Source organism: Maylandia zebra, linkage group LG1 (genome assembly GCF_041146795.1).
Source record: "Maylandia zebra isolate NMK-2024a linkage group LG1, Mzebra_GT3a, whole genome shotgun sequence".
NCBI classification, from domain to species: domain Eukaryota; kingdom Metazoa; phylum Chordata; class Actinopteri; order Cichliformes; family Cichlidae; genus Maylandia; species Maylandia zebra.
This window is the reverse complement of record NC_135167.1, coordinates 39,164,803-39,181,445: the sequence shown is the minus strand read 5'-3', so window position 1 is coordinate 39,181,445 and position 16,643 is coordinate 39,164,803. Positions and strand designations below refer to the sequence as shown.

Below are 16,643 nucleotides of genomic sequence, written 5' to 3'. Positions count from 1 at the left end.
CACAAAGCAATCACACAGTAGCTAAAATCATAATAATGTATACTTTATTGATCCCTGTGGGGAAATTTCTCTCTGCATTTAACCCAGTCACTCTGAAGCAGTGGGCAGCCATTGGGTGCCCGGGGAGCAGTGTGTGGGGACGGTACCTTGCTCAGGGGTACCTCAGGGTAGCTGTTCGGTGGATTCGAACCCCTGACCTTCTGATTCATGGGGCCACCACTCTACCTACAGAGCTATCCCGGCCTACATGACTCACTCAATGAATTCTGCCTTTCTGTCAATAAAGAAGCCAGCTGCTTCAACCTGTCCGTGTTTAACAAAATCCCGAGAAGACACGAGAAGACAAAGGCTATAAGAAATGAGATTTATTTATACATATGCAGTCCAAATATACATATTAGAATAAATGTTTTAAAAGCCCTAACCTAACACCACCCAGTTTAAGACCTGTGAATTCAACAGAAGTCTGTGTTGATGTGGAAACACATCAGCAGGATAAACACCATCTGTGTCCATAACCTTTGGATTTAATCAAGCCCCTCCAAACGCTACCGTCCTTTCTCCCTTTTCTCATCTATTAAACTATTAGATACTAACAAACCCAATCCTGACTCCCGATACAACCCCCCGCCCCACCCTTCCACAGGAAATAAAGACGAGTGAAAGTGAGGGCAGACCTCGGGGAGATCCCAGAAGGCAGAGTCCTGTTCCAGTTACATACAGTGTACAGGGAGAGATGGAAAGGAGTAGGTGAGCAGGCAGTGGAGGATTTCATTTACAGTAAAACAAGCCATCTCGGGTACATCAGAGACCAAGGGAGCAGGGCAGGGCTGAGTGCCCTCACTACCTCATCCCCTGAAATATTATCCAGCCATCTATCCTAGCTAGCAGGCAGCGGTAGCACAGGGCTGTCCGTGCATTTAAAACCAATTCCTTGATCTCTCCCTCTCCACGGGTTCAGGGCAGGGGTGAAATGGTCACGGGCAGAGCCAGTGCCGTGTGAGGAAGTTAACCCGTCCACTAGCGACGCAGCTATCCCATCTCATTTAGAGTTAACGCTTAGCAAAGCTTGGAGCATGACTCATCTGTGGAGTACAAAGTGTGCACAGAGCAGGAAAGCCTTCCAAACAAAGATCAAAAGCAATCAAAAAAGAAATTGCATGTCAGTGTTGGGAAGGGATGTTATTGCTCTGAGAGGCCTGGTGGAACACAACCAAATTCCAGCGTGTGCACTTAGGAAAAACGGCCTGAGCCCCTTGCCCCTACATCAGTGAGGGAGCATTACCCTTAAACATACGCAAATAGGATTGTAGGCAAAAGCATTAAAAAAACAAAACATATATAAAACGAGCGAGCTCCCCTTGCTATGAAGAAATCAGAGTGAAAACTATAAACCAACTAAACCCTTTGGCCAAACAAGACATCAATCTAGTGTTCAATAAATATTAGAAGGGGACATTCTTTTCGGAAGAATCTACATTTTGCAAAAATGGGAAGGACAGTGGTTGCAATTCAGTCTCTTGGAAGAGGATTTTTACAGCCCAATATCCCGCTAGAGTGAAACTGAAAGGAACCATTTACTAGCTTGTAAAATAGAGCTTTCAAAGGAAGGACACGAAAGGAACCTTAATAAATTTTTTTTCTTAGATTGCAAATCAATTCTGATCATGTGCGTCTTTAATGAACAGTGCAAGTCACCCGTTTTCTTTCCATCGACACCAATCCTCCCTCAGAAAACGTCCCGCTTGCTTATTTAAACTTCACCATCCCCTCCTCTTCACTGTATCAAACAGACAAATCAGACCCAAGTGTCCTCGTGTGACTCTCTCTACCTGTCTCCATTTTCCCTGTCCATCTGCCTGTCTTTCCTATCTGGCTGTTTCCCCCATTTGCCTGGAGGTGAAGGAGGAGGAGGTCAGCGGGAAAGTCTCAGTTAGACTGGCAGCAAGCGCCCTTGTTGGATGAGTTTTGGGTGGGCTCAACGGTGATGGGCACTACGTTGGAGGCTGGTGAGAAGTCTGAGTCGCTGCGTCCTGACATCTGCCTCTGTGACACGATGTTGTAGATGGCTGTGATGGGAGAGAGAGAGCGAGAGGGAGTAAGTTACGTGTAGATGCCTATAAATCCAGCCAACAGTGGGACATATTGTGATAAGGACAAGCAGCATGGCAAACTGAACAACAACTGCTCTATCCAGACTCCTGGCAGCACTGACGGATTCTTTCCATCCTAAACTGGCATCGTTATGTCATGTGGCAGAATCAAGTCTCAATTTAGGCATTCCCCAAAGCTGCAAGATGCAATACATTTTATATTAAAATTGCAAGAACTGTGATCTGCTCCTCTGATCCTGCATGCTCATGCTGAGAAGCAGAGAATGCAACCAAGTTTCACAGGCGATACACAAGAAGCGTTCCAACACACAGCGAGCATCGGTTCTTCTCCTCATCCATCTGCTTCTACTACACTTCAAAACAGGGCTGTGAGAGTAATCAGATTTTAATTTCAGTTACTAACTTTATGTGTTTAAGTTAACAGATAATTGATTCAGATTTTTTTTGTCTGCGTGGGTTCTCTCCAGGTTTCCATCTTCCCTCCCACAGTCCGAAGACATGCAGGTAGTGGGGTTAGGTTAAGAGGTGAATCTAATTTGTTCATAAGTGTGAATGTGAGTGTGAATGGTTGCCAGTCTTCCTGTGTTAGCCCTGTGACAGACTGGTAACTTGTCCAGAGTGCGCCCCACCTCTCGCCTCACGGCTGGGATAGGCTCTAGGCCTCCCAGCGACTCTGAATCGGATAAGGGGAAGATGATGGATGAATAGTTTAAACTAGAAATGTTTTGGGGGGGCAGGTTTCCTAAAGAGCAGTAACAAATCTTTATAGCAGTTCATTTATCCTTTTAAAGGCTCAAGTGGTTTAGTGGTCACCTCATCTTCCTGGTTTTAAACCTTCCTACCACCCAGACCCTTTCTTTGTTGCGTTTATTTGTTCTTCTTGTAGCTAATGTGTATGTTAGCTAGGGTAATCGGCCACAGGTGTGGATGTGGGTGTGAGTGGTTTTCTTGTCACTGCATGAGTGTGAAGGACTAGTGAACTGTCTTTCACCCCGTGACAGCTGGGTTAGGCCGTTTTCATGCTTGTCTCGTGATGATTTTCACGTCATATCCTGTGTTGTGAGGCACAATCTTTGTGGCGCGCCTCTACAATGGTGCAGGTTTTTACCATGATTTTAATGATACTCCTGCAGAGAAGCTCAGAGACACACTGACACACAGAGGGAGATTTTGCAACTCTTTGGAAACCTGAGTTTGTAAAAAGAACTTTGCAAAAAAACATTGTCCTCTTTATCAGCGTGTGTGATGCGATACTGTCTGAGACGCGACGCCTATCGTTTAGGAGGGAGCGGCTTCTTGTGCCTTAACGTGGGTACACATGGCTGAATCTTTGTGACGATGGCACAGCAACGAGTGAAGTGACCACTGCAGAGGGTATATTGGCACCTTTAGGCTCCAGGGCCAAAAACCTAAATAAGCCGTTAAGAAAAGGCCTCATTTTGGTGTGTCCTTCCTAAACGCTCACTTTGTTCATCGTGAACCAATATGATGGAAGGGAATGTTTGGACAAAAAGATCCTTCTTAAAGAAGTTAATGTTGTTTGGCTGAGTGGTCTTTCAGTCTGGTTTCCGTATGTGAAGCTATGGAGAGATCATTAATGGTTGCAGCTTTCTTTGTCTGATTATCGAGGGTTTTTAATGTGGTCCACTTTCACCAGTGTGGAACTCAGGTGTTGGTCGGCTGCTGGCTCTCCCCATGTGCGCGGATCATGGAGGCAGAGGACCAGAAGGGAGTGGGCCTTGCAAGTTTGGATCCAACTTCCTACAGGATTCACCTCCCATTTTTCCCCCCCATACATTTGAATTAAAGTATACACAGGCTATATAATAGGCTCTACATAGTTTGTTAGCACGTGGGCCTCTTGTCCCATTGGTACCCACAGATATCTCTCTACAGAGGCTGCAAGGGAACAGTGAGTGCTCTTACAACACGGGCTTAGTCAAAACTTACTCCCTACCAGATAACCCCCATATCACGTCCCCCTCATTTTCATTTCCAAGGAAAACTCGTGCAAAAAGTCCCATGCTTTTAAAGTTCAATGAATGTAAGACATTTGTTTAATTTATGAATCACTGTGTTGAATAATCACAATAACAATTATTGACCAAAAGCATCATAGTTATGGTTTCTGAACACAATCAATCAAGCCTACGTGAAAATATTTCAACCAAACATTGACTTGGATGTCACTGGAGTGGTCAGGACTTGTGCAAACACCTCTGGCTTGCTGTTGCATACTCCCTCTTTAACTAAACTGCACCCAGATGTGGAACAAAATGGTCCTGAAATAAAAACTGCCTATGAAGCAAGAACATTTAAAGCAAAGCAAGGCTCGGCGCTCTGATGTGACGTGTCAGGTGGCAAAAACACAACTGATTACTACGAACCATACACAGCCCCAGCTGCAGTGCATATACACATGATGACCCAAGAACTATCCTCTGCTACATGAGCGATGACTTCTTTGCTCCAGTGGGTCTAAACTTCAGTTCTTACTAGCTTGCTGATGCACGGTTACTCTTCTCTCTTAATGAGCCAGTTACCAATGTTACCTAAATGGGGCTTGTTGGTTTGAAGTTTACGTGAACTAGAAATTACTGATAAAGCGGAAGAAAGGCTCAAACTGCCTGAGCAGAGTAAGAATACAAACTGGAAGAGGCGCATACGTGCAGGCTGATAGCCCTTGGGGCAATTCAAGTGGAAGCACCACTCACTGTTGGATTGTCCCTTTAGGCACTCCAGGGGTTGACTGAGTCACAACAATTGCTGTTTTTCTCCATGTTATCCAATCTTACACTTGTTAGTGTGGCCATATGCCTCCTAGGGAAACGGCTCATAGACATTCACTTAGGGAAACATTTGCGAACCCACATCACATTTTCTTTCTTGAACAAGTTGTAGATGCATCTGGTAAGGCGCATTTGTGCCATCTCTCAAAACCGACTGGTCTTTCAGTGTAGCAATTATTCCTGTTTTTGACCTTAAAAAACGATCAAGGTGGTATTTCTGCACACAGGCGTGGATGCCAAGGACTGATTAGATGGATTTTGCTGCCATCTAGTGGCAAAGGTAAGGTATTGTTAGATAAACTCAAAGACGAGAATATTTACGTATTCTCGTATATTGCATACAAAACCTTTTATTAAACGGTGCTTCTCTTAAGTACCAGAACACATTTTGATATGAGGTAAATGCAGTAGAAAATATCCACAAACGTGACACTCACCTGTGAGGATCGTCTGGAAAGCCAGCTCCACATTAGACGAGTCTAACGCTGACGTTTCCAGGAAAGACAAGCCGTGCTTCTCTGGAAAACAAACATGTACAAAAGACCAATTAGTGTTAAAGGCCAACACCATTCTAGCTTCAACATCGTCACTGAGCTTAGGTTTATTTTACTGGGACTGATTTTTTCCCCTGCATTATGTGCTCACTACAGGGCCTCTGCAGTTCTTTCAGCCACTTCCTGTTTGACGGCTCACGTCGTAGTTTGATGTTTTTGATTAAATTTATTAGTTGACGAATATTAATTAACTATTTTGATAACCGTTTATCCAACATTTGGTGATACATAGAATATGTCAGATAAATTCTGTAACTGTAATCCAGCTTGTCTATGACACAAATCTGTTTTCTGTGCGTGAGCACACGGTACATTCAGTCCTTTCCAAGTCTTCTTCCAGTTTTCCTTCCAGTTAAGAACAGAGGGTGTTGAATGTTGTACATGTGGTAAAATGTTAGCCTCTATAAATAAGTTGAATTTACATTATAAAAAGTGAAATGAATCATGTCAGCTAACATGCAAAGTGGTTTACTGGGTAAATCAACTGCCAATCTGATCAGCTACAGATATAAAACACATAGTTAAATAATAATAAGAGGCAACCTAGTCTGTGTGTTGTCTTCTTTTGAGAGAAGCCTTTACTATCACACTTTGCATGCATGTGTAAACCACATGGTCTTCATGTAAACGAGGCATCATAAATTAGGTCAGAGTTGCATACAAAAGTAGCAGCACTGACTGTTAAAACTCTCACAGCAACAATCACACTCTTTACGTGACTACAGACAGGAACAGGATTAGTGTCTTCAGTGAAAGCAGCAACACAGGTTAAAAAAAAATTCATCAAGTTCAAGTTCAGAAGTAAAGAAACCTCCAGCTGCTGAAAACCAATCAGCATGTCAAAAGCAAACAGAAGCCTTTACATTTTCAGTGTTAACAAATCCTTTTTGTGTTCTTTCATTAAAGTACTTAAACACATCCAAGTAAAAGAATTTACAGCATCAGAAGCATTGCAGACATGGGCAAAAACAAACGTGTGCACTGAAAGGCAGAGCGGGTTTAAAAAAAAAAAAGAAAAAAAAGAAAACACAAACAGTGTAAACAGAACTGAAATAAAACCTTTGACAGATGTAAAAATATTAACCGTCAGGAACACAGACGGCATGTTGAAAAGTACTTAAGGACCCAATTAAAGCAGCTAGAGATCACTTCATCCCATGCATTCATTATCGCAGCTTTAACCTGATAATAATCTAATGAGGCCGTGTCCTAGAACCTCACAAATCAATACAGCACACGCTCTGTGCACACAAGGTGTAGCATTTCCCCACACAAACACTTCACTAGTGCAGCCTGCCATTTATTAATGACCTCCTAGAAATACTGGAAATTTATTTTTAGCAGCATTATTCAATTACTAGTGGACAAACCTCTCACTCTTATTTTGAAAGTGCAGACACCTGAAGAGACATAGCTCACTGACCAGATGACTGTTGGAAGTGATGGATATCATTGAGCTGCTTTCTGAGTAAAGTGCCAACAATGCAGATTTTCCTCAACTTTACATTAGAAAAAATATATTTAAACCCTGCTACAAAACACTTTTACCCCCTATGGACAGTCCCCTTCATAACAACTATATGATGGGGGAACTTAGGTGGAGTTACCACCTAGACTGACAGGTGTCCTGACACATGGAGCTGAAGCTGATCTGCATCTGTGAACATCCTGTGGATTTCAGCTGGTTCTCGTGTTTTAAGTATCCTGGAAAATATTTACAGATGACTTCTGCAAACAGAATCTGGGAGAAACACTGCAGCGCTGTTACAGTTACGTTACCTGCAAAGGCCTTGGCCTCGTCCGTGGGCACCGCTCTCAGGTGGCGAAGATCGCTCTTGTTACCCACTAGCATGATAACTATGTTACTGTCTGCGTGGTCCTGCAGCTCCTTCAGCCAGCGCTCTGCGTTTTCGTACGTCAGGTGCTTGGCAATGTCATAAACCAACAGAGCTCCGACGGCTCCACGGTAGTACCTGGACAACGTGAGATCAGACAAACAAGTTAGAAACTCAGGACGCGACTCGCTGTCGCAGCAGCCTGTAGCTATCAGGATTCACTGTGTGTGTCACACTGACTCAGCCAGCTCTGAACAAAGAAATAAGCTGTGAAGCTACAGCGACTGCACACAAAGCCCATAATGCAAATGAGCACTGACTTCTTGTTTTAAAAGACTCAGTGCGCTCGATTCCTCACAGCCTGTGGGGTCTTCACAAAGTTCATGCTGGTAAAGAGCGCAGCATCAAGGAAGATAACTTTAAAAAACCCCACTAGGAACAGAGATGACGAGCTACAGGCTTCCTGTCTGAAGGCAAACAAAGGTACATTTTGGAGTTTTAATTACTTCTGATAATCACTTTCTAGCCATTTTAAAATTGAGAAATGGACTAAACAGAATTCATGGATGGCCCTGATAACACACTCGTAATGCAGTCCAGTGTCATGCAGCTGTAGATGATGGTTTCGAGAAAAAAAGTTCAGTCACAAGTTAAAACTTTTAACGTTTGTATTCTAGAGCCCAGCCCTGCATTTCTAATGAGGCAAGAAACACTCTTGTCACCATCTCTTTACGAATGTTCAGGATTTTGAGAATGTTATTAAAAAAAAGAAAAAAAGTGGGGCACTAAAGTTAAACCTACTTACTCACCACTTTACTTTATATATTTGGGTTCAATGTCCTTCCATGGGCTCAACCGCTGCTATATTCTTATTTAAAAGGCTATTCTTGATCTGCTCCCGTCTCTCTTACTCCCCTACAGCCATCAAAGTATGAGAAGTTGTGATGTTTGGTCCCAAGAATTATTCACTCTGTCTTTACAGACTTTGAGCTCTGTAGCTTGTAATTTAGAGAAAAGAAAAAAAACCTGAAAGTAGCAGTAAAATTAAATAAATCTTAGGGAACTACTACAGATTCGGTGCATCACACTTTCTTGTGCACATGCATTTGCGTGTGCACTCATGTGTATAATCACTTTGTCTGACTTTGTGCGTCTAGGACACACCCTGCATCAAACCCAAAATATTAAGGCACACCTGTAGTAACATCTGCCCAAAATAGCCTTCACATCACCTGACATGCTCTCAGATTATCATAACACAAAAGCACTTTTTAAAGCCTAGTTGCAGCATCTGGACAAAGCATGAACATGCGATTGTTTCTGGACTGCTGCAGTTATTCAGCGAGGTTTTCCACACTCCTGTACCGCGCACCTCGTCTCTGTCGCCTTCTCAGATACTTCAAATCTCCTAAATGGTTTTCTGCTTCTGATTCAGATCCAACGCTCTTAAATTAGACAAGTTTCCCTCAGAAGAGCCGCTTTGTTTCCCAGTGCCTATTTAGGTTCCTACTATTCAGCAACTGGTAAGCAAAAATCATTGTTCAAGGGTATAAGATTCTGCCTCTGTATGGGAAACAAGTGCATTCACAGTACCAATAAAATAAATCAACCCTTCAGTTATAATGTTTTGTGCAGTTGTTTATTGCAATAATAAACTGCAGGTGTCACAAAATGCTACAGCACATTTAGACTCGTCTCAGGACACACCCTTTGGGAGACACTGGTCTAAGTAACCACTTGATTAGACAGAGACACTTGCTGTGAAGAGATCATGTTTTCCTAGTTAAAAGGAAGGAAACATTTAAAAAAGCCTTTTTCTTTCCTGTGCCACTTAATTCTATATGATTCTTCTAACTGATGCATGTGGACCTGTGTGTGTACAGGTAAAAAGAAAAAGGTTTTTACTTGTGTGAAGTGTGCATCTCTGCATGTGTGTGTGATGAACTCACGCTGAAGTGATAGCCCGGTATCGCTCCTGTCCAGCTGTGTCCCAAATCTGAGCCTTTACGGTCTTTCCCTCTACTTGGATGCTACGTGTGGCAAACTCCACACCAATGGTGCTCTTGCTCTCCAGGTTGAACTCATTTCGGGTGAAGCGGGACAGCAGGTTACTCTTCCCTACGCCCGAATCTCCAATCAGCACCACTGCAGGGAAATAAAGAACAAGAGGAACAGTCAGCAGAGTCACAACGTGTACTGTTAAGTCTGCCTGCAGGGGGTTGTTTGTGCTCGTCTTAATGCTACAGTAAAAAAATGCATAAGGAAAATAAACTACACTACTCTATAAGTGGATATTAGGTGGGCGTGTTTTAGCACCACAGCTCACTTTACAGCTGCAGCTGGAAAAGCAAAAGTTCAGAAGGCCAACAGTCCATTATGCCATAAAGACGTTAAACTGAACAAGATGGAGTGATTCTTTTTCATTTCTTAATTACATTTGATCCTCATTTCTGTTAGATGGCCTTCCTCGCCAGTGACGCACATGTGTGGCTCCCAGGCAAAGCACAGCAGAAACTCAGGGGACTCCCACTGAGTACACAAAATATCAGAACCACCTGCTCTTTTCAGGAAATGCACGCAGGCTGAGCACAGAAATCCAGGTGAAACCGCTGACGTGCACTCATCAAATACACGTCAGGCACAGCAGCATTAGACTGAAGGGCAGAAGAACACTTTTAACACTTTGGGGCGATCGTGGCTCAAGAGTTGGGAGTTCGCCTTGTAATCGGAAGGTTGCCTGTTCGAGCCCCGGCTCGGACAGTCTCGGTCGTTGTGTCCTTGGGCAAGACACTTCACCCATTGCCTACTGGTGGTGGTCAGAGGGCCCGGTGGCGCCAGTGTCCGGCAGCCTCGCCTCTGTCAGTGCGCCCCAGGGTGGCTGTGGCTACAATGTAGCTTGCCATCACCAGTGTGTGAATGTGTGTGTGAATGGGTGGATGACTGGATATGTAAAGCGCTTTGGGGTCCTTAGGGACTAGTAAAAGCGCTATATAAATACAGGCCATTTACCATATTTACCATTTAAACATACAGAGCTGAAACATGCGTTACAGCACACATGTGTAGCATTCACTGCATCAGTAAGCTGTCCCGATCGTCTTTAATAGTATTATTGCAAAGTAAACGTTTAGACATAAGAGATGTAGAACAAATTTTGGTGGCTGGTGCATCCTAAATAGATGAACAAGAAGATAAGTACATAACAACAGAAGTTAAACTGACAATTACAACACATAACAAAAGCAAAGAAATGAGCCACTTAAGACAAGAAAGTAGGTTTTCTGTCCTTTACCTTCCCCTCTGTGTCTCTGAGCCTTGAAGACGGTGCAATAATATCCCAAATAAACTAATGGACACAGCGTGAACACTACAAAACCCAAACATTGACAAATCAAATCTGTGCCAAACAATCAGAATGAAAACGTGAAGAAAGAGACCTCTTCACTGAGCCACTACAAAACTTATGACTGAAAATATGAAAATCTTCATACTAATATACAAGATAAGATCAGAGTCAAAGGAAACATTTACGATATATGATTTGATGTTTCAATTTCATGGCTCTGTTTCTTTTTAAAGGTAAAGTGTATTTTTGGCGAATGGCTTCTTGAGGCCCACCTGCAGTACCTTCACTGCCCGTACGTTGGGAATCGCTGCTCAAGTCAAACATTATAAACTACAGTTAAAGCAAAACTGTCAACAGTTGAAACTAAAGAGTTAAATCTTAAAGTCAGCTGAACACCTTTCCAACATTCATTCATCTCCTCTTGTCTTTTTCAAGGTGAAGCTGAAAGTGAAGCTTTCCTCCGTGTCTGTGCTGTAGAGAAAGCAGAGACGGGAGCGCTTGCAGATGATCTATCAGAATTTCCCACAGTGGTCCTTTCTCACATGCCGCACACATCAGTAGACAGTAGGGTGTGCAGAAGGCACCACACATGATGCTGACTTGCTATATGATAACTGCACCACAGTATCTGCTCTACTACTCGCACATCTGAGACTTTGTACTAGCGAGCTGGCAGGTTATAGAGTGGTTAATGTCAGATCTAGCACATTCTTATGCATCGGTCTCTGGTGATATCTAGAAAAGTTCAGAAGTGGTGCAGTGCAGGTGTGAAAACTGCTTTTAACTTCAATGTCTCGTTGGAGAAAATTAGGAACTGAAAACAAGCGAGTCTCAGGTGGAGTCTTAATGATGTGTTTACACCAAACAAGAACACGAACGGAGGCAAACCAACAAAAGTTTAAAAAAAAATGCTTCATGCTGCACAGGAAAGACAAAAAAATTATCAAAATTGTAGCAGATGTTGGTGAAAAGTGAAAGTCTACTGTAACTCCACTCCAGCTACTGGCAGTACTCTCCTCCTCCTCTTGTTGGCTGTTACGGGTAAATATTTGATCGTCTCCAAAAACCCTCCAGTGACTGTACTTGTGTGAATAACACAAGGCTTCATGTTTGGTGTGAACACACCATTCGGGACACCCTCTCTGTGACATCATGAAGATTGAAGAGTGTTAAAAACAAAAAAAAAACTGAGAAACTGAGCGTTTTGAAGCCCGAGTCTTTGGCTCACAAGGATTACTGACTTACAGTTTTCAGACACGTGACAGAAAATAAAGAAAAGCATATTAGATCAACTTTCCCACTAAACAGGGTTTCATTTATACTTTAAAAAAAAGTGGAACCAGGATGTTTGTTTGTTTGTCACTTCCACATTTGTCAGGTGCGTCACTCTGTCAAAAGGAACCTACCACCCCAGCTCGCCACTCCTACTCTTAGGTAACAGGAACTTGTTTGGAAAGTTCAAACTGCAATAACCAATCAACCGCTGCATCTGCACTCGCATTTAAGCGATGCTGTTCTTTCAAAAATGAAACCGTGTATTCAAGTTTTACCAGCACGTGACAGGCAGAAGTAGAAACAGCTCCATGTTTTCCTGCCTGAGTTAGATACTCGGGAATAATGACAATTTCAGAAGTACACAAGGACTATGCATCAGAACAGTGCGGGCATCCAAATAAAAAAAATAAAAAAAAGATGACGGTGTTACTCCATTTTGTCTTGCACAAAGGATCTTGGGCGGAGGACAAGAAATCATTATGCAACCTTTTCAAGGCCTCTCTCTGCCAACAGACAGGTAATTCCATGGCTGCGTTACACACCCATTCACTCACCTATTGTTGAGCTCAAATTCCTCCAAAAAAAGATATGACAGCCGTCTATTATACTGTACAATCCTGCACCCAGTACATGTGGGAGTGAAGAACGAAGCTAAAATAATACTGAGAACCCGAGTCTGTCTGTTCAGAGACATTAATGAATATAATGATATCCCCTCGAGCGCCAATACACAGAATAAAATGACTATTATTAGGATTGCCAGGCTTGTTCTTGCCATAAAATGATAGTATTAAAAATACTTTTCTTTTTTGTTGTTGTTTTTTTAAACAGAAGTTAATTTATTGTTTTTAAATGCCTGGAAATATGAAAGAAAGGCCTACATTTATGATAACAGACCCCAAACTTAACCTTACATAAGTGAACTAGTCCTGCTTAGATTATCATACACGAAGTTAATGTAGTGTTTAATGCTGAAGGCCAGCAGGATAATTGCTTTTTTCATCAGTATTTTTAAGAAATCAGTGGATGAGATAAGAAAAAGAGAGAATACATATGAAACGTGAACATGAGGTGAAGATGTGAAGTAGCACGAGGTGCAAAGAAAACCCCAGAATTCAGACTCATACGTGTCAAAATGTCTGTGAAAGGATGAGGTGCAGCAGGACAGCAGGACGACTTCCTGTGCCGATGTCTCCGTCAGTATGACAATGCTCATGTGACTCACTGCGAGCTCACCCAACCTGACTCACGCTGTCCAGCAGCAAGGTGCAACAGGAGCTTGTAAGGGGAAGAAGAAAAGAAAGCAGTGCAGTAAAAACCCTTCCCTGGTTTAAGTGGCGGCTGATAAACTTATCAGTGTTCCCACACTGCTGCTCATTATTCAGATAAATTTGGTCACCAAAAACCACGGCTACTCTGAGGAGGGTGAGTGAGCCCGCAAGTCTTTGCTTCCTCGTCCTTGACGAGGAGTTTCTCTGAGGCCCACTCGTGCAGGTATTTCCAGTTCGACAACACGTGCATGGTTGGTCTTCTATATTTAAATAAGCCTGCGAGTGCGTCGTTTATCACGGGCGATGACAAGACAACTTTAAACAATTGGTTCCAGTTACAATGCATTTGGCACTTTGGTGACACGATCTACGAAAGTGTATAAGCTTACAGTTTTATAAGCTGCGAGTACTTTTAACTCTTCACGCCTTTTAACAGCTCTGCTGGCATTTAAAGCAAGAAATCAAATCTAAAAATGTGACATTTTGCTTTGTATGATGTGCCAGCAAACATGAACGTTTGTCCCATCCTCAAGTATCAATGTTTGTATTGATTTCTTTGTTACGGCCTTGGTGCCTTTCAGGCAGACAACTTCTAAGGTTATTTCATTTTAAGAAATATATGTTTAAAATCCTATGAACAGCAGCATAAGCACACATGCAGGAAGTGAAGGCCATGCCAATAAAACAGGGGTCATATTTCCTCCTCTTCCTAGAGGTTGGCGGACATTTTGTGCCAATATATACACATATATATGAAAATAAGGATGTGTTGTTAATCTGTTTTTAATCAAGTCTGTCAGACATCTGCAGAGCAGTGACATACACTTTAAATATTATCTGTACACCTGCAGGAAATACAGGATCAGCATTTCCTGCTCATCCTTGGTGGGGTGGGTAGACATTTTGTTCCAATATACAAAACTAAATTGTACTCTTTGAAAATGAAACTGTCTTGTCTGTCTCAGTCATGTCCTCTGTGCCTAATTAAGGCTTTCAGAAGTCGGACAGAGCAAAACAAATACAACAAATGAAGCAAAGACTTGTAATTTCAAGGTATCCAGGGAGGAACCAGAGCATATTAGCAACTTTTAGTGATCACAGAAAGGGTGTGATTGTCACAGAAAGCGGTTTGGTGAGATTTTCCGAAACTTTGTGTACATTCAGACTCAAGTATTCAGCCCTGACTATAAGAGACCTCCGAGCCACATCGTACGATCCCCCTGTTGACCAACGCCGCATCCCAAGACGATTGCATCATAGGCCTGCAAGATGATGACTCCCCGGCAGATGCTGCTTAACGCCATACATGAGAGCTCTGAGCTGCCTCCCATTCTTCCAATACCACGGCTACGAGTGAGGCTATAAGCCCACTTCATAACTTGGGTTATAACTAAAAGCACTCGAAGTTACAGGTCGATTCAGGTGCCGTCGAGTCGACGTGTGGCTTGCGTCTCCTTTCACCTTGTTGTTAGGCACGCCGCTCGGCATCAAATGACAGCCGCTCACAGGTGACGCGAAAACAGAGCCAGGAGGCTACAGGTTAGCGGCCGCTTACCTTTGAAGAGGTAGTCATACTCGTCTTCTCTGTTGGTCATAGTGTCTCCTCTGCTGTTTTACTCGAAGTCGAACAAACTTCTGGCGTATTCACTTTTACTTCGACAGCGACCCAGCACCCGCTCACGACTCCGACCTCGCGCGACCAGCGATTAGTTGTCACTCCGACGACAGCGAGGCTCGATTCGTGTCACACATGAATAGCTGCGAGCACAACTCCGAGCTCGGAAAGTTTCGCCTCCTCTTCCTCACTCTCTGTCACTTGCCATAACCGAAGCTGTGACGTCACGTCGAGTCATCAGTCCCGCCCCCCGCTCTCTCCCAATGGTCAATAGCTGCTCGACACCTGTCACGGCCGTTGATGTGATTGGTCCGCTGTGCTGTCGTTCACGATTTAGTTGCCGGTCGTTAACTGGGATGACGTCTGCAGCCCCAAGCCTCAACAGGTAATACCGAGCCCCAGACAAAGGTAACTTTTAAGCAGGCACTGACAGTTGAAGTTTTAGCCTGCAAAAATAACCTTTCCCCCAATAGGTATTTAAAATGTTAGTTTAAATAACCAAATCCAGTTCAGTTAAATCCTGTTTTATTTACATCAGCATCTGTCTTCTCAAGATGCCTGTATATTGTAAGGTTAAAATGCTATGATACTACAGAAAGAGTTCTAACAGTCATATAATCCCCTATGAGCATTCTCCTGGCAATGGTGGGAAGGAAGAAGTCCCTTTTAACAAGAAGAAACCTCCAGCAGAACCAGGCTGAGGGAGGGGCAGCTATCTGGGTTGGTTGATGAGTGAGAAGAAATGAAGGGGGAGCATGGAGAAAGGTTATTACAGTTCACTAAAACACCTGCAACATACACCATGGCATTATGAAATCTTAAGCCTCTATTCCACTTGACTCTGCTTGATTTCAATCGTTTTCCCATTACCAACTCAATCTGTGTGGGGTCATTTGTATGTGACAAAAAACACAACAATGTAGGATGTGGAGGTGATGCTCAGTCTATGGCTTTTTTATTGGTTTTTGTGCAACCATTTCCCTTGTTTGTAGGGTCAAAAATGATGGTTTGGACTTGTGTGAAAGAGTCGGTCTCATGACTCATTCAACAACGACACTGACTGGCCTATCGGAGGCGTGCAGTCTGTAGACGTAACATTTTCGGACTCAGGTTGCTTGGAACCCAAGCCAAGTAGGTGCTAAAAGTCCGTGGTACCAGGTACTAACTCTTAATAAAAAAATTTTTATATATGGAAGATAATCAAGCCTCATGTTTCAGAGATCCAGTCAGGTACAGCCTTTTGGTTGCAAATATTGCAATTTGTTCTCTGTATAAGTTAGTTGAAAGCTTTACTTGTTAAATACAAATCGACAGATACCTTATATGGTATCATTATTGATAAAACTACAGAAAAGTAACTAAAATAATCTCCAGCTGCAATATTAACATGATATGCTGCATACATTAATCAGTACTTGTGATTAGGTACTATATATCATTCTGCATAATGAAAATTTTTACTGTATGTATGGAGTTTTTGATGCTAAAATGTTCACCCAATTAGGCTATTCAAGTAGAATCATGACTTTTCTACTTATTCTCAAGTTTTTATGGTCTTTAAAAATACATTATTTTGCTACTTTGAAAAATGGTTAGTCAATAGACAAAAATATTTTAACTCTCTTTTTTCATGTAATTCCTTATATATTAGGGTATGGGGCTACTCATAAGACTGAAAGTCACATTTTAAATCTATTTCTACTCAAATATCCTGATTTTATGATGGCCCGTCAAACCCCTAATCTAACAAAGCTCAATCCACTTGCATGTGTAAGATATAAAGATTTGCTCCACATTTATTTTCTGTATAAACTTCAGTGCCAAAAGAGACTTGATAATAATAA

At 42.5% G+C, this 16,643-nt stretch overlaps 1 protein-coding gene across 1 annotated transcript; it reads right to left on the bottom strand.

Moving 5' to 3' along the window:
• Positions 1 to 350: 350 nt before the first annotated feature.
• On the bottom strand, positions 351 to 15,030 carry rab11al (RAB11a, member RAS oncogene family, like). Its single transcript, XM_004573545.4, has 5 exons — positions 14,740 to 15,030; positions 9,242 to 9,437; positions 7,237 to 7,430; positions 5,341 to 5,421; positions 351 to 2,069 (listed from the first exon to the last, which is right to left on the bottom strand). Exons 1-5 carry the CDS (start codon positions 14,777 to 14,779, stop codon positions 1,930 to 1,932), a joined length of 651 nt encoding a protein of 216 aa, XP_004573602.1. The 5' UTR covers positions 14,780 to 15,030; the 3' UTR covers positions 351 to 1,929.
• Positions 15,031 to 16,643: the final 1,613 nt, after the last annotated feature.

Bases quoted from the DNA above. Each gene is read 5' to 3' on its own strand.
- rab11al (XM_004573545.4), bottom strand. From the start codon at position 14,779: ATGACCAACAGAGAAGACGAGTATGACTACCTCTTCAAAG. The intron at 9,438-14,739 runs GTAAGCGGCCGC...ATTTCCCTGCAG, and splicing joins GTATGACTACCTCTTCAAAG to TGGTGCTGATTGGAGATTCG. The intron at 7,431-9,241 runs GTGAGTTCATCA...CACGTTGTCCAG, and splicing joins TACCGGGCTATCACTTCAGC to GTACTACCGTGGAGCCGTCG.